At 49.6% G+C, this 17,718-nt stretch overlaps 1 protein-coding gene across 7 annotated transcripts; it reads right to left on the reverse strand.

The window, feature by feature from the left end:
- Window positions 1-3,201: 3,201 nt before the first annotated feature.
- On the reverse strand, window positions 3,202-11,949 carry TGFBR1 (transforming growth factor beta receptor 1). 7 transcript variants are annotated; one of them, XM_054381765.1, is made up of 8 exons: window positions 11,793-11,949; window positions 11,165-11,389; window positions 10,144-10,374; window positions 9,130-9,297; window positions 8,287-8,443; window positions 5,185-5,309; window positions 4,464-4,594; window positions 3,202-3,468 (listed from the first exon to the last, which is right to left on the reverse strand). In XM_054381765.1, exons 1-8 carry the CDS (start codon window positions 11,932-11,934, stop codon window positions 3,343-3,345), a joined length of 1,305 nt encoding a protein of 434 aa, XP_054237740.1. In that variant the 5' UTR covers window positions 11,935-11,949; the 3' UTR covers window positions 3,202-3,342. The 7 variants fall into 7 exon arrangements, with proteins under 7 accessions (XP_054237740.1, XP_054237739.1, XP_054237738.1 ...); XM_054381764.1 differs by having other exon boundaries at window positions 11,165-11,395; XM_054381763.1 differs by having other exon boundaries at window positions 11,165-11,407.
- Between the last annotated feature and the right edge of the window lie 5,769 nt (window positions 11,950-17,718).

A 17,718-nucleotide genomic window follows, 5' to 3' on the forward strand; every position in this document is an offset into this window, starting at 1 on the left:
TCCCCACAGTCTCACTCAGGCTCATGAGTGGAGCTCCCAGAGGGTCACCGCCTGTATGTGCCAACTTGAGAAACAGCCCAGAACTCCGGTGTTTGAGGTGGGAAGGTCCCTGAAGAATTCCATCATTCCAAACCCATCGTTTTGGGCTTTTCATTCCCAGGCGATCTCCAATGCTCCTCACTCTGCCTGGTCACAAGTCTGTAAACCAAACTGAGACTTCGACGCTACTGAAATGTTGGACCGGTTACATCCACAAAGCTCAAGTGAAGAGATCAGGTTTGTAGTATTTACCATAGACATTTGCATCAGTACTCAACAGAAACTGTTTTGGTATATACTTAAAATGATACAAAATTAATATCTTGAATGCTAAAATATTTTGGTCCCCCTGGATTTCCAAGAGCAGATCTGGTGATTTTACAATCTTAATTCAAAAAATACTTCGGTGTACCTGTGCCCATATAGATAAGATATGATCTCACACAGGTAACATTCAAAGGTACATAATATATACAGACACAGCCTTTGTAAAAGGTCTTCAGTTCATATCATGGAAAAGAAGGACAAAGCTCCAAGCTGTGGTGTCAGAACCCACGATACAGACAGCTCTGCTCAGGATCTCCCTGCGTTGCATCCCCATGGGGCGATGAGGCTGTCCCAGCACAACCTTCCCAGTGCCATACCATGCATCAAGCATCCTCCCCATGCTGCTTTTACAAGCTTCTCCTACACAACTGAGCAGCACAGAACCATGTAGGAGTAGCTGCTACCAGTTCAGGAGAGAGTAGACCTGTAAGTGACTGAGATGAGAAGGGCAGCCAGGCACTGCTGCACCCCCTGCACACCCGCTCTGCATTCTGCTCTAGAGGTGCTCCTTGACTTTCAGGAAACTGAGCCTTAGTGGTAAGGTCTCGGTGGGGCTCAGAAAAGCCACTAATGAAAGTATTTGTGAACTGTGTTGCAAGAGCTTTCATGTTATCCTCCAGCTGACCATAAAGACCTGAAGCATGCCAATAGCCGGAGAGCTCTGAAGTATGAATGACATAATTTTAACATGTTCAGGGGCCAGCTACACCTATGAAGAGCTCTAAATCTAACAAAGTTGGTTTACAAAGAAGCCTCTGACATTGGTATGTCGATACAGTAAATTCTACTCCAATGCTGACCTGTTTGCTTTCAATACTTCTCTAGAGACAGAGCTTGTTAGAGGCATGTCAAGTAGACATACCTGAGAGTTTACCCCAATCCTTCTTCAGAACAGCCCTAACTGCTGTGTGTGCACAGCTGTCCCCTTGCACAAAGACAATGGTGCACTGCAAATACCTGCAAGTAGTCATTTCTGACCCAGCTTTGACAGAGGCCTGAAGCACTCAGCCTGGCTGCTCACAGTGCCAAACAAGCAGGCGCATGGCAGCTGTACCTTGCAAACCCAGTTCCTACAGCAGGCTGAAATAAAGCATTTCATTACCTGCAGTGCAGCCTCTGAAGTCTGCAGTTACCACCTCATTTAAACCAACTCCATGAAAGCACTGGGAATGTGGAGGTGTGGAAGAGTCAGCCAGGTGCTTCCCTTGCCCAAGTCCAGCATCACCACACAGCCCCTGCTTACTGGGCTCCCACACCCTTCTGCTGTAACTGCCAACAGACCACAGACTGTGGGATCTCAGCTCTGCTCCTGTTAGCAACCACCCTGCACTGCTCCTAGCTCTGTGAAAAACTCAGAGGAGTGGATGCTGAGGGTGAAAGGAGAGCAGAGTTAAGGTTGCTGTCTGAGTTGGATAGATAGTGATGTGTTCTGAGAGCAAGAGCTCAGGTGGCACATGAATTGCCAGGCACTGAAATGCTGCTGGGTGCTTTGGGTATTAATGGAACCAAAAGGCCAACCAGAGCCTTCCTAAACCTGCAATGAAAAAATAAATACCCTGGCAACAGGAAGCTGTGCACAGAGTTCTCTATACTGATGCCTCTACTCTCCTCCAGAAGTGCTTTCCTTTCTGAAGTAGTTTGTGAAAATCCTGGGATGTCCTTCAAAGCCTCAAGCGAACCTTGCCCGAAGCCATGCAGACTCCTCTGTGTTTTTACAACAGCCACCAGAAGCTTTGTTCTTGTAACTATGAAGAGGATTGCTAGAATCCTCTGGTGTTTGTATCCAAAGAGCTGCAGCTCACCACTCTCTGTGTATGAGGCACACACAAAACACATGCACAGAAAATTTATAAGCAGCTTTGAACTTTCGAGTGCAAAAGCCCGGATCACTTCTCCCTAATTACAGGTGCACTTAATCCTTGCAGATAATTGTTCCCTGAGCCATAAGGCTCTGCAGAACTGCACAGAAAAGATGCTTTTTGTGTTTGATTTCATAGAGCAAAGTCTCCCTTAAGAACCTCTTATGCCTCTCACTGCTTTTCTGAAGCAGACAGGTACTCCCAGAATTTCAGAAGTACCATGGGAAAAAATCTTATACAAAATGATGATTCATGATTTGACAATTACAAAGCCAGACAAGGAATTAACTAGCTGACACTCTTTGAAACAACTACAGTGGTTTAGAGTCAGATTTTGGTGAAACTAAAATCACTCCATGGATTATAGACTCACTGCAATGAACACGATTCAGATTTTAGGTAGGCAAAAGAACAGCTGATTTTAAATGTGTTTGTGAAACCAAATGTACCACAGGCTTGGTCTGCTCCTGCTGCTGCACAGGAAGAAGCTCCAAAGTGGCACTTTCTGGTACAGTACAACCTGGTTTAAAGGCAATGGGGTGCTCTGAAAGAGTGGGAACCCCCCAGCAATCAGCTGCAGTTGCACAAATCCTGTTCCTGCTACTGAGTGAGGTCAGTTTGCAAACCAAGGTAAGACCCCAGCAATGCACTAGACCTGAACAGCCAGCAAAGCACACTCCAGCAGAACACTCACACCCTGCATCCAAGAACTGACAAGAGAGTCACTGCACCAGCCAGGAGGGAAGCTCCACAGCCATCCCTGATTTCTGGAACACTACTGGGAGCCAGCTGGGTTGTAAGTGACCTCCTGTCTTTAGCAGAATCATCTGCAAGCTAAGACCAGCCCTCCGCTTTCCAAATAAAACATCAGAGCTTAATAAAACCAAGACTAGACTACACAATGTTTTGTAAGGAACCCAGGAAAGAGGTTCATAGTGCACAGAAAGGACCCAACGCAACTGCTCAGCACATCCACGAAGATCCTACCAAGTGATGTTCCTATGAAGTACTAAAAGGCAGCAATATCCTTCTGTTCCCCAGTGAGGTAGAACAATTGATCTTCTTCGCAGCCACTCCGGCAGGGCCTGTGATGGCGCTCCCTCGGGGCAAGGCCAGGTCACATCTTGATCCCCTCCTGCTGGCTGAGCTGCGACAGAGTCTTCTTGATGCGCAGCGCTGTCAGGCGGGCGGCACCATTGGCGTACCAGCACTCGCGCATGATCTTGGCCATCACCCGCAGTGCCTGTGAGACAAGGAGGCGCTGAGGAAGGTGCCCTTTGTGTGCCCGCAGCGCACTCGGCTGCAACCAGCAGCTTCGGTTCTGGGCAGAGATCTCCAGCCTCAGCAGCTGGCACAAACCTGGCCAGCTCAGGTACCTTTGCTGCAGGCACCTTTGTTGCCCCTACCTCTGCCCCTGCTGTGCGTAACCAAGCCCCACACAGCCCCTTCCTCACTCACCCCTCAGTGGGATGGGGGAGAGAATCACCAGGGCAAAGCTGAGAGAGCTCATGGGCTGAGACAAGAACAGGTCACCAGGCCACAGGGGAAGACCAAGCCACAACAAAGGAAAACAAACCAAAGTGCTTAGCAGCATCCAGCCCAAGCCCAGCTAGTCCTTAAGCAGCACCTGGAAAACTACTCCCCCATCCCGTTGTACTGCTGAGCAGGACATTGTGTGCTGTGGAACATGGCTCTGATCCATTTGGGTCCCAGATGCATGCCCCCTCAACCCTTGCCCACCTCCCAGTCTCCTCAGCAGTGGGGAACAGCAGAGTGAGAAGGGAGAAAGCCTTGAGGCTGTGTAAGCAGAGCTCAGCAGCAGCCACAACACTGGAGTGCAATTAGACTCCCCTGGTGACAAACCCAAACCACAACCCCACGCAGCTTGCTCTTGGCATAGCTCCCTCAGGACCCAGCAGCTGCACCACTTATCTGCAGTGCTGCTTCCTGTGCAGCACAACTCAGAGCGCCTTTCACTGACATTGGCCTCACCTGTGCTCCTAAGGGAGAGGGCCTGGAACCCCCCAACAGGGTTAGTATTGATTTGGGTGAAGCCACATGAAATACTAATGTGTAACCAAGGATCAGTGGCATTCAACAGAGCCACAGTGACCTGGATGAAGTTCTTGTAGAAGCAGCAACCCTTCTACCTTCAACAAGCAGCAGAGTTTTCAAGCCACTAAGATCAGCAACAGCCCTGGCGTCCCCGAGAGCAGATCTACCAAAGTTGGACAGTACCTCACAGCTCTGCCATCTGTTTGGAATGTTGGGCCTCAGCTTCTGCTCACACACAACCTTCCTCATCTCTTCCACAGAAGGGTCTGAGGGCACCAGGTCATAGTATGGCAGCTGGTAATCTTCGTGGATTCCTGTAAGGGTTGAAAACAGCTTCCCTGGAGCGAACACTGAGTGACACACCCTACACTGCTCACTGTTTCTTACCACTACCCTACCATTCCTTAACTTTTGTTTAAAAAAAATGACATTACCAGGACTGAAAGATCAGCGAGAAGTGTTGGCATTGCCCTTGAAGAATGTTTCTCTGTTTGTTGAAGATGGAAGCTGCTTTAACTCCTCCATAGGCTGTGCTACAGACACTTCTCAGGAACAGACCACTGACAACAGCAAGTTTTGTTTTAAACAAGGTGTGGATGTTATCTGAGCAGGTGACAGCTACCCTGCCTTGTGGTGTCTGCCCTCCATCCTTCTCCTTTCTGTGCAAAGGTGTAGGAAGCAGTGAGCACAGACAAGGGCATTTTCTGTTCTCCTCAAGATCTGTGGCTCACCAACTGACCAGAGGTCAAACAAACAGCCTCTTATTTACAGCAGCAATAGCCAGAGAGCCTGGGGAAGGCTGCCTGCTGCTCTGCACCATCTGAAGCCAGTTCTCTCTCAGACTGACTTCCACTCTGCAGGGCACTCAGCCCCTCCTGGGCCAGCCCAGGCAGGCTGCACCTACCACCGATGGAGCAGCGCCGAGCGACCTCCCAGAACACCAAGCCCATGGCGTAGATGTCTGCACGCTTGAAGGACTCAAAGTGCTTCATGTTGATGGAGTCATCCAGCACCTCAGGGGCCATGTACCTGTTGGCAGTTCAGCACATGGATGTAACAAGGAGTTAAGTACCAAGGGACACCCCTGGTCTGTGACATCAGTGCACAGTAGCACACAACCCCCACATTACATACAACAATGCTCTGTCATGGTGGTGTGTGGTGGAGTCTAGTTTGCTGTGCAAAGGAAAATCTGCTGCCCTAAGTTACCCAACCAAAGACCTCCTAGTATGAAGAGGAAAAGGAACAGGGGGAATGAGTAAAACATTAAATGATGAACAAACAGAACCCTGAGCCTGACACAGGATCAGGGAGACAAAGACCAAAAGCCTCCAGCTGCTCACTGATGACTATGGAGTAAGGCCAGGCATAGCTTCAGGCAGGGCCAGTGTGGCTGCTGCAGCTGCTCAGGAGGAACACAGGATTGTGGATAGTCAAGGGAGGCCTGTGGGCCTCTGCAGTGCTTATCAAGGAATCATGGAAGGGTTTGGGTTGGAAGGCACCTTAAAGCTCATCCAGTTCCAACCCCCTCCCATGGGCAGGGACACCTCCCACCAGCCCACGTTGCTCAAGGCCTCACCCAACCTGGCCTTGAACACCTCCAGGGATGGGGAAACATTTAGGAGAAGGGTGACTGGGAGTAAAAGGACAACAAAGAAGGACAGTTGCACAGACAGCTGCCAGTCACTAAGCTGGCATTACTGAGCCTGCTCCTGCTCACTACAGTGCCTCTGATCTCACTAACTCTGCTCTTTCTGTGCACCGGCACCCCTGTGGAGGCTATCCACCAGCCCCTGCAGACAGGAACCAGTGAGGCTGTGGAGCACAGGAGAGGGCCCTGGGCACAGTGAGAGTGAGAGACTCAGAACCCTGCAAGGACTTGTGAGACCGCAGAAGGGAAAGTGTGCTTTCAGAAAGGAACTTCAGTCCTGACCAGCTGGAGAGAAGGAAGGGGCCTGGCTGTCCACACTCCTGTTTCAAGCAAGTTCTGAGAGTGCTTTATGTGAGTGTGCAGCAGCCTGTGCCACCAGCTCTGCCTCTGTGTATGTCCACACTCTGAATCCCAAGCAAGAAAACAGCAGCTACATCAATGGGGTGGGACAGACAGAGCCCTAGCCTGGCTGGACTGCAGAGGCCCTGCAGGAGGAAGCTCTAGCTCCTGGAATCTGCATCTACTCATAACATCCTCTGGCAAGACTTGAAAGGGCAGTGACATGAAGGCCAGATAAAGAAGCAGCACTGCTAAGGACAAATTGGGAACAAAGGCTCCCTGCCACTGCAGGAGCTGCTTCTGCACCACACCATCTCTAAGCCCCACCATCAACTGATGCTTGCAGCATCAGTCAGCACCATCTGCAGGCTCCTCTCACATATGGGCATGAGAAGAGTGACAGAGCTAGAAAGACACCAAGCCAAACACCAGCTAAGACTGCTGGCCAGAATCACTTGCATAAGCAGTACAGGAGATTGGGATGATTTGCAGAAGCTGAGACAAGGACAAGGATGTGAGCAGGAAATGCTATGAAAGACCTGAATGGGGCCGAAGTCAAACCAACAAAAGAAAAAAAAGGTCCCCTCCCAAAATGTGACTGGCATGGATTTTTTTTTTGGCACATTGACCTCTTGCCATGATCTTCCATCAATGCATTTAGATTGGCTTTGCCTTCCATAACACAGGGAATGGTGCCTGCCTGCTCAGAAAGCCTGGGAGCTCACTGCTGGAACAAGAAAGGTGACAGGCAAGCAGGTCACCTGCTGCAGCCCCAGCTGAGGCATGCACAGCTGTCAGACAGTATGACAGCAACATGCAGCTCCTTGTCAGCTTCCAGTGCTCACTGACCTCTTCTCCCACCCTTTGCAGTCCAAAAGCTCTGCATCAGGTGCCTCAAGTTCTTGTACAACACACATGGAGCTTGGCACCCTTAAGCAGGACCCATATACAAAATCTGTACCAGGTCTGGCTTGGTTTGGGTAAGATGCATGGAGGCCCCCATGCTAAGGTGTAATTCACATCCAAACTTCTTTCAAAACACAGCCTGTTTCAACTGCCACAAGTGACAGCTGGGCCACACTTCTCAAAAGAGAAAAGAAAAAAAAAAAAGATAAAGAGTCTATTTTGTTTTTCTTTGCCTCAGGGAGTGAGAAAGGGATTCCATCTCCTCCTCAGTTTAAAGATCACACTGCCTGCCTCATGCTACAGGCTGAGCTGTGAACACACACAGCTCAGACCCCCTGGCAAAGCTCAGCCTCTGAACAGGACAGAAATCAAGACTCAGAGAGAAGGATCAGCCTGGCTCAGCACCCAGAGCTCTCACAGCACAGCTGAAGGAAATCAGCACCTGGTTATTAGTGCCTGGATGGTCGGCAATGACAGCCTACAGCCAGTGAGATTAACTACACTTGCACTGATGGAGTGAAACAGCTCTGAGCTCTGTATTTCCAGATGCAGAAGCAGGCCTTGAAGAGAAAGGGAGTATGTTCACTCCTTCACTGCTAACTCCATTTCTGCACTAGCTGACAAAGATGTCTGCTGCTCCAAGTTCCCTGCTTCTCTCAGAAGTACAACCTCATGAAAGCCCCCATCCAGGGCTCTGTACCCTGTGTGTTCTGCCACAGAGGATACTGACAGTGAAACCAAAATGCTGTTTTCTGAAGTGTGAAGCTTGTCTTACACTCCAGATTGGGCTGCAACATTTCCATGCAAGATAAGGAAAAAAAGAAGAGAGACAGCAGTGAAGTCTCCAAAACTCCTTCCTGAAAGCCTCCCAAGTGTTTTACTATACACCTGCACCCTCCAGTACTGTTCAAGTACTTTGCACACACCAGTAATGGATGCCAATGTGCTTTCCAAGCACCTACTAAGCAAGTTATCAGCTGTCAAGGCAGTGCCTAGGAGCTCCACCTGCATTATGTCCACGTTCCTGTGCTGGTGTCTGTCCCCACAAAAGCCTTCTCTGTGAGAGCACCTCACCCTGGGAGTCCCCTGCCACCCTCTGAGTGCTGTCACCTCTTTGTGCCCACTCTGTGGTTGGGGGCAATGTCGATGGTGTCGGTGGCCGAGTCATGCCGCACCGCCAGCCCCAGGTCTGCGATGCAGCAGGTTCCATTCTTCTTCACCAGAATGTTTTTGGATTTCAAATCTCTGTGGGCAATCGCTGGTTTGCCTGTAAGGGCAGAACCAAAAGGAAATGCTTCTGTGTACAAAAGAGAACAGCTGTTATTCCAGGCCTAGTGCAGACTTTGAGGCTACAGAATTCCTTCCAGCTCTGCTCTGTGTGCATCAAGTCCTGGCATGGCTCACTGTGGGCTGGCTGTCCAGAAAAGAGCCTTCAGTTCCTACTGGGATTACTCCTACTCTAATGCTCCTTTCCCTCCTCCTGCAGGTGTTTATTATTGTATGCACTTACTACTTGTCACAAAACAAGTTTCCAATCTCTCTGGAAATAGACCCAAATCAAAGTTAAGATACTACAGGCACCATTACTTACTGCCTTTTCACAGGTGCTTTGTAGGAGGTATCATTAAACCCCAGAAACTGCATGTACCATAGAAAGGAAGGTAAAAAAACCTTCCAAATGCGGAAGTTCTGTTAGCTCAGAAACGACCACAGGTCCCAGGCAGACACTTTTCCATCCACCAAGCATCACAAGGGACTTGCTTGGGTATCTGTGGTGAGTTAGCTGCCTCCCATCACATCAGTAAGCTGCTGTGTGCAGAGCAGCTGCACCCTGATAAAGCCAAATGTTCCAGTTGAGAAGAAAGGTCTAGTAGGAAGGAAGAGCTACATGTGTGCAAGCTCTAAAGCACTCCAGTGCCATCCACATGACAGGCTGAGTAGTTGTAAGGTTACCTTGTGTGCCAACAATTTCCATGTGAAGATGAGCAAGGCCACTGGCAGTGGACAGAGCCAGTTTGATCATTCCTTCCACTGTCACTGTGTACCTATTGAGGTAATCAAAGAGTGATCCGTGCTCGTGATAGTCTGACACCAACCACAGCTGAGTCCATGTACCATTGTCTGCAAGAGAATGCTGCCATGAGTGCCCCACACACACACAGACACCCTACATGTGTCACCACTATTTCCAGTTACCAGGGGCTGGTGCAGTTTAACTCCTGCAGCAGAAGCCTGCAAGCAGCACTTGAACTCATTACTTCAAAACCAAAGGCAAATCCCACCTCAGTTTCTGCCCAGAAGTGAGGTTTCCAGGAGGCCCAAGAGAATGAAAAGCAGTGGTGAGGAGCAAACTAGCTTGCTGTGGCTGCTGACTGAACCAGGAAGGACAAGACAGGCCCCAGGACACTTGCGAATGTCCCCAGGCACACAAGTGACAGATAAGCACTGAATTGTTCACATTCTTAAACCAGTGGACACAAAATACCTTGAAGTTTTAGCCACAGAGAAAGGCTTGTTAAAGGAATTCAAATCAAAAAGGGTTTTTTGCCTTCCAAATAACTCCTCTAGCTCCTGCTTTATATTAGGAGAACAGGATTAGAGTTGATCTCCTGCACACACTGCTCTCTTACTAGGCTATCAGGGAAGAACAGGTACAGGGCCTCAGCAGGTGTGCAGGCTCGCAGGATGAGGCATCTCCATTTTGAAACCAAGCTCAGCCAGTATTTATTTCACCTTACACTTCGCTAAACAGCCAGTCACCCTTCCCAGCTTTAAATACAGCATGTTTTTCAGACAGAAAAAGCTCCTTTTCCCTTCATTGAACTTGTGGCAAGCCTGCCATCCCCTGCAGTGCTCTGGTGACAAAACTGTTTGCTGCTCTTAATCAGATGCTCACAACTTTCTTTTCCCCTCCACAGATATTCTGGTGGGGCTCACAATCAAGAACATGAATTCAGTGTCACAAACCTTTGTTGTCTGCAGCTATGAAGCCCAGGATGTTCTCATGCCTCAGCATGACTGTTTGGTAGATCTCTGCCTCTCGGAACCAGGAGCGCTCCTCTCTGGAGGAGAAGATCTTCACAGCAACCTCTTCCCCTCGCCACTTCCCACGCCAGACCTCTCCGAAGCGACCCTTCCCAATGCTTTCCTGCAGCACTATAGTTCTTGCAATGGTTCTTTGCACAAGCAAAGGTAAACCTAGGAAGGAGATTTAACCTTCAGTATCACTCTAAGCAGATAATCACTGACCATAACTCCTGAACATCAGATCCATGCTCCATTAAGGCATCTCAGCATGCACAGGCTCTCCAGTTTTTATCTGTACAGGGATTTCTCTGACACATCTTCCCTTACCCATGCCCATTACACCACCAGCAGCCTATCAGATATCTCAGGACTGCAACAGCAGAGACTGGATGCAGTAAGCAGACCACTGCCTCGTCTCCCCAGAGCAACACCTGCTGAAGTCAGAATTAAATCAAAAATCGATGAAATCAAGGGACAGAAGTTCTTCAGATGCAGTCTGCATGTCTCTGTTCTACAGACAGAGAAATGGATACCTGCAGCTGAAAAAGCATTCACTTGGAATCCAGAATACTCTTCAAGTACCACCAGTAGCAAGTTTAAAGCTAAAGAAAAAACACTTCACAGTTACCTTAACCCCACAGAAGAAGGTAATTTAGAAAGGCTCTGCAGAAGGAAAATGTAAATGGCTGAGTCTTACCAACAGAAGAAACAAAACATTGAAGATAGCCAACTGTAATGTTGCCTGTGCTCTGATGAGGAACAGCAGCAGCAACTCAACGTTCCTTTTATATCACTTACTTCCACAGATGGAGTCTTGGCTGGCACTGAACCACTCCACAGGGAAGCAGCTTTTCTAGTCATTCCTACAGCTAATGGTAAGTTTATTTGACAGTATTTAAAACCTTGATACCTTAGCAGGCTCTTAAACACAGAGTAATGACTGCTAGAAGTGTGGCAGTACCTGAGCCAGAGCCTGACGTTGTCATATCATAAATTAAATCCTTTAAAGTAGTTCCCTCTGATATAAAAGGGCGATCCAGGGAGGGGTCCTCTTCGCTTGGCACACGGTGGTGGATGACAGTCCGGTTGTGACACAGGTACAGGATCAACATCAGTGAAATGCAGACAAAGCAGACAGGTCCAGCAATCACAGCAGCCAGTTCCACGGGTCCTAGGTTGGAAGCTGCTTTTCCTGGAGTAGGGCCTGACAGCAAAAAAGAGGAGAAAATGGTAAAGCTCTTTCTTCCCTTCCTGCACCTAAACCCACTGTACCCCACAGCAACCTTTGGGTTACTTCAACCTGTGTGTTAAAGCCTTTGGACAGTAACTTACTTGCGAATCAAAACAAGCACTACAGGGGACAACAGTGCCTGTGGCCTAGCCACACTTTAACTTGCATATGAGCCCTCACACCTCTGTCCAGAGGATTACATTTTTTGTTCGAAAAGCCTTGAAGCTTTACTTGCAGAGTCTAACCTGTACTTCAAGTGTTCAAACGCACCAAGAACTTTGAAACTGAAGCCTGCACTCTCAGAATTCTGCTACAAAAGAAATAGCAACCCCCCCAAAAACAGGCCTGAGCCCCTCACCTGGCGTGGGGATGGGGAGCTCTATTTTGTTGCAGTGGTCTCTGTCGCAGCAGTGGGGCACAGTGATGACCCCATCCCTGGAGGAGGAGGCACAGACGAAGGGCCTGTCCCGGGGGATCAGGTCGATCTCTGCTATGCACATGCTGTTGTGGATGACCTTGTCTGCAGTCCGTGTCACCGAGGTGAAGCACAGCCCATCTGTCACACAGGTGAAGTTGTCCTTTGTGCAGAGGTGGCAGTAACACTGCAGTGCTGCATGCAGGGGGAAACAGTCATGTGAGCGGTGTTGCAGGTTCTGAGGGGCCACAGAGAAGTACTGCAAGCAATCTTCTTGGCCACACACAACTGCAACACTAAAGAACAACACTGAAAGGACATCTAGTGTTGGAACTAGATGATCCTTGTGGTCCCTTCCAACCCTGACTGATTCTACGATTCTATGATTCTATGATCTAGTAGGAAAAATCCAGAAATTAGGAGATGAGCAGACAACAGTGAACGTGAAAGCTGGAGATATCTCCTTACACACTGTTGTATTGAAAAGGAAAGGTTGCACTCTCAGATGTTTCTCCAGGCACAGAAGGTCCTTTACAGTTCCTCACACTCCAGATCTAGAGTTCAGTAAGTGCAATTCTACTCTCTCCAAACTGAATACAAATAATGCATTTTTCCCGCAATAACCATGGCTTTAGTCGTGACAAACAGGATGCTGCTGACTACCTAAGATGAATACTGTATTACTGGATCGGCCTCAATTTTGCACCGAGCAAGGGGCACAGAAAGATTCATCCTCATTAAAACCCAAAACCTGAAAACAGGCAGAACATGGCTCAGACCTGTTGTTTATGGAGCATGACATGACTCAAGCTCCTGGCTCAGTGATTAGCTGAACTGGTGAAGGAGGGGACAGGCAGAGGGGAGCAGGAGGACAGACTAATGACGGCTGAGGTGGTCAGGTTTCATTCTCCAAAGTGCACAAGGTCTTGCAGAAGGAAGACCACTACTTCAAATTTCTCTCTCCATTCCCTCCAGCACTCATAGGACCAAAGCCAGGCAAAAAGCAGTGCAGCAGCAGGGATAACAATCTCGGCACACACTGGCTGCTTGGTTCCTGTGTAGTGATAGCCAGCAGAGCACTTGTTGCACACATGCAGAAGGACTGAAATACAGAGCTCGGAAAAATTAGAAACCTTAGCCACCTTATCACCTCACCCACCTTTTCCAGGGCACAGATTATTTTTTTTTAAAGTATTGCAACAGTGCCTGTTGCAACCACTAGCAACCAATGGGAGGCCCTGACCTGAGGCTTGGGAAATGAAGTCCAGACAGCTGAAGGGATGCATTGAAGTTAACACAGCCAACCAGGAAAAGAAACTGGACGAGGAGATAACTTGGTGCCTTGCGACTGCAAATCCTCAATATATCATGCCCACGGAACGAAATCGTACCCGCTTCAAGTGACTGGCACCAACAGCATGAGAGAGAGACACTGCAGCTAGAGGAGGATGAGAGAGAGACACTGCAGCTAGAGGAGGATGAGAGAGAGACACTGCAGCTGGAGAAGGATGAGAGAGAGACACTGCAGCTGGAGGAGGATGCAGTGGAGGAGGATGAGAGAGAGACACTGCAGCTGGAGGAGGATGCAGCTAGAGGAGGATGAGAGAGAGACACTGCAGCTAGAGGAGGATGACAGAGACACTGCAGATAGAGGAGGATGAGAGAGAGACACTGCAGGTAGAAGAGGATGAGAGAGAGACACTGCAGCTAGAGGAGGATGAGAGAGACACTGCAGTAGAGGAGGATGAAGAGAGACACTGGAGCTAGAGGAGGATAAGAGACACTGCAGCTAGAGGAGGATGAGAGAGAGACACTGCAGCTAGAGAAGGATGAGAGAGAGACACTGCAGCTGCAGGAGGATGAGAGAGAGACACTGCAGCTAGAGGAGAATGAGAGAGAGACACTGCAGCTACAGTATGAGAAACACTGCAGCTAGAGGATGAGAGAGAGAGACTGCAGGTAGAGGAGGATGAGAGAGAGAGACTGCAGCTAGAGGAGGATGAGTGAGAGACACTGCAGTTAGAGGAGGATGAGAGAGACACTGCAGCTAGAGGAGGATGAGAGAGAGACACTGCAGCTAGAGGAGGATGAGAGAGAGACACTGCAGCTAGAGGATGAGAGAGACACTGCAGCTGGAGGAGGATGAGAGAGAGACACTGCAGCTGGAGAAGGATGAGAGAGACACTGCAGCTAGAGGAGGATGAAAGAGAGACACTGCAGCTAGAGGAGGATGAGAGAGAGACACTGCAGCTGGAGGAGGATGAGAGAGAGACACTGCAGCTAGAGGAGGATGAGAGAGACACTGCAGCTGGAGGAGGATGAGAGAGACACTGCAGCTAGAGGAGCATGAGAGAGAGACACTGCAGCTAGAGGAGGATGAAAGAGAGACACTGCAGCTAGAGGAGGATGAGAGAGAGACACTGCAGCTAGAGAAAGATGAGAGAGAGACACTGCAGCTGGAGGAGGATGAGAGAGAGACACTGCAGCTATAGGAGGGCGAGAGAGAGACACTGCAGCAAGAGGAGGATGAGAGACACTGCAGGTAGAGGAGGATGAGAGAGAAACTGCAGCTAGAGGAGGATGAGAGAGACACTGCAGCTAGTGGAGGATTAGAGAGAAACTGCAGCTAGAGGAGGATGAGCGAGAAACTGGAGCTAGAGGAGGATGAGCGAGAAACTGCAGCTAGAGGAGGATGAGAGAGACTGCAGGTAGAGGAGGATGAGAGAGACTGCAGCTAGAGGAGGATGAGAGAGAGACACAGCAGGTAGAGGAGGATGAGAGAGAGACACTGCAGCTAGAGGAGGATGAGAAACACTGCAGCTAGAGGAGGATGAGAAACACTGCAGCTAGAGGATGAGAGAGAAGCTGCAGCTAGAGGAGGATGAGAGAGAAGCTGCAGCTAGAGGAGGATGAGAGAGAAGCTGCAGCTAGAGGAGGATGAGAGAGAAACTGCAGCTGTAGGATGTGAGATAAACTGCAGCTAGAGGATGAAAGAGAAACTGCAGCTAGAGGAGGATGAAAGAGACTGTAGCTAGAGGAGGATGAGAGAGAGACACTGCAGCTAGAGGAGGATGAGAGACACTGCAGCTAGAGGAGGATGAGAGAGAGACACTGCAGCTAGAAGAGCATGAGAGAGAGACACTGCAGCTAGATTAGCATGAGAGAGAGACACTGTAGCTAGAGAAGGATGAGAGAGAGACACTGCAGGTAAAGGAGGATGAGAGAGAGACACTGCAGCTAGAGGAGGATCAGAGAGAGACACTGCAGCTAGAGGAGGATGAGAGAGAGACACTGCAGCTGGAGAAGGATGAGAGAGAGACACTGCAGCTGGAGGAGGATGCAGTTGGAGGAGGATGAGAGAGAGACACTGCAGCTGGAGGAGGATGCAGCTAGAGGAGGATGAGAGAGAGACACTGCAGGTAGAGGAGGATGAGTGAGAGACACTGCAGCTAGAGGAGGATGAGAGAGACACTGCAGTAGAGGAGGATGAAAGAGAGAGACACTGCAGCTAGAGGAGGATGAGAGAGACACTGCAGTAGAGGAGAATAAGAGAGAGAGACACTGCAGCTAGAGGAGGATGAGAGACACTGCAGCTAGAGGAGGATGAGAGAGAGACACTGCAGCTAGAGAAGGATGAGAGAGAGACACTGCAGCTGGAGGAGGATGAGAGAGAGACACTGCAGCTAGAGGAGAATGAGAGAGAGACACTGCAGCTACAGTATGAGAAACACTGCAGCTAGAGGATGAGAGAGAGAGACTGCAGGTAGAGGAGGATGAGAGAGAGAGACTGCAGCTAGAGGAGGATGAGTGAGAGACACTGCAGTTAGAGGAGGATGAGAGAGACACTGCAGCTAGAGGATGATGAGAGAGAGACACTGCAGTAGAGGAGGATGAGAGAGAGACACTGCAGCTAGAGGATGAGAGAGACACTGCAGCTGGAGGAGGATGAGAGAGAGACACTGCAGCTGGAGGAGGATGAGAGAGACACTGCAGCTAGAGGAGGATGAGAGAGAGACACTGCAGCTAGAGGAGGATGAGAGAGAGACACTGCAGCTGGAGGAGGATGAGAGAGAGACACTGCAGCTAGAGGAGGATGAGAGAGACACTGCAGCTAGAGGAGGATGAGAGAGACACTGCAGCTAGAGGAGGATGAGAGAGAGACACTGCAGCTAGAGGAGGATGAAAGAGAGACACTGCAGCTAGAGGAGGATGAGAGAGAGACACTGCAGCTAGAGAAAGATGAGAGAGAGACACTGCAGCTGGAGGAGGATGAGAGAGAGACACTGCAGCTAGAGGAGAATGAGAGAGAGACACTGCAGCTACAGTATGAGAAACACTGCAGCTACAGGATGAGAGAGAGAGACTGCAGGTAGAGGAGGATGAGAGAGAGAGACTGCAGGTAGAGGAGGATGAGTGAGAGACACTGCAGCTAGAGGAGGATGAGAGAGACACTGCAGTAGAGGAGGATGAGAGAGAGACACTGCAGCTAGAGGAGGATGAGAGAGACACTGCAGTAGAGGAGGATGAGAGAGAGACACTGCAGCTAGAGGAGGATGAGAGAGAGACACTGCAGGTAGAGGAGGATGAGAGAGAGACACTGCAGCTAGAGGATGAGAGAGACACTGCAGCTGGAGGAGGATGAGAGAGAGACACTGCAGCTAGAGGAGGATGAGAGAGAGACACTGCAGATAGACGAGGATGAGAGAGAGACACTGCAGATAGACGAGGATGAGAGAGAGACACTGCAGATAGACGAGGATGAGAGAGAGACACTGCAGTAGAGGAGGATGAGAGAGAGACAATGCAGATAGAGGAGGATGAGAGAGAGACACTGCAGTAGAGGAGGATGAGAGAGAGACACTGCAGTAGAGGAGGATGAGAGAGAGACACTGCAGTAGAGGAGGATGAGAGAGAGACACTGCAGCTAGAGGAGGATGAGAGAGAGACACTGCAGCAAGAGGAGGATGAGAGACACTGCAGGTAGAGGAGGATGAGAGAGAAACTGCAGCTAGAGGAGGATGAGAGAGACACTGCAGCTAGAGGAGGATGAGAGAGAAACTGCAGCTAGAGGAGGATGAGCGAGAAACTGGAGCTAGAGGAGGATGAGCGAGAAACTGCAGCTAGAGGAGGATGAGAGAGACTGCAGGTAGAGGAGGATGAGAGAGACTGCAGCTAGAGGAGGATGAGAGAGAGACACAGCAGGTAGAGGAGGATGAGAGAGAGACACTGCAGCTAGAGGAGGATGAGAAACACTGCAGCTAGAGGAGGATGAGAAACACTGCAGCTAGAGGATGAGAGAGAAGCTGCAGCTAGAGGAGGATGAGAGAGAAGCTGCAGCTAGAGGAGGATGAGAGAGAAGCTGCAGCTAGAGGAGGATGAGAGAGAAACTGCAGCTGTAGGATGTGAGATAAACTGCAGCTAGAGGATGAAAGAGAAACTGCAGCTAGAGGAGGATGAAAGAGACTGTAGCTAGAGGAGGATGAGAGAGAGACACTGCAGCTAGAGGAGGATGAGAGAGAGACACTGCAGCTAGAGGAGCATGAGAGAGAGACACTGCAGCTAGATTAGCATGAGAGAGAGACACTGCAGTTAGAGAAGGATGAGAGAGAGACACTGCAGGTAAAGGAGGATGAGAGAGAGACACTGCAGCTAGAGGAGGATCAGAGAGAGACACTGCAGCTAGAGGAGGATGAGAGAGAGACACTGCAGCTAGAGGAGGATGAGAGAGACTGCAGCTAGAGGAGGATGAGAGAGACTACAGCTAGAGGAAGATGAGAGAGACTGCAGCTAGAGGAGGATGAGAGAGAGAGACTGAAGCTAGAGGAGGATAAGAGAGAGATACTGCAGCAAGAGGAGGATGAGAGAGAGA

Source organism: Indicator indicator, chromosome 6, assembly GCF_027791375.1.
Source record: "Indicator indicator isolate 239-I01 chromosome 6, UM_Iind_1.1, whole genome shotgun sequence".
Lineage (NCBI taxonomy): Eukaryota > Metazoa > Chordata > Aves > Piciformes > Indicatoridae > Indicator > Indicator indicator.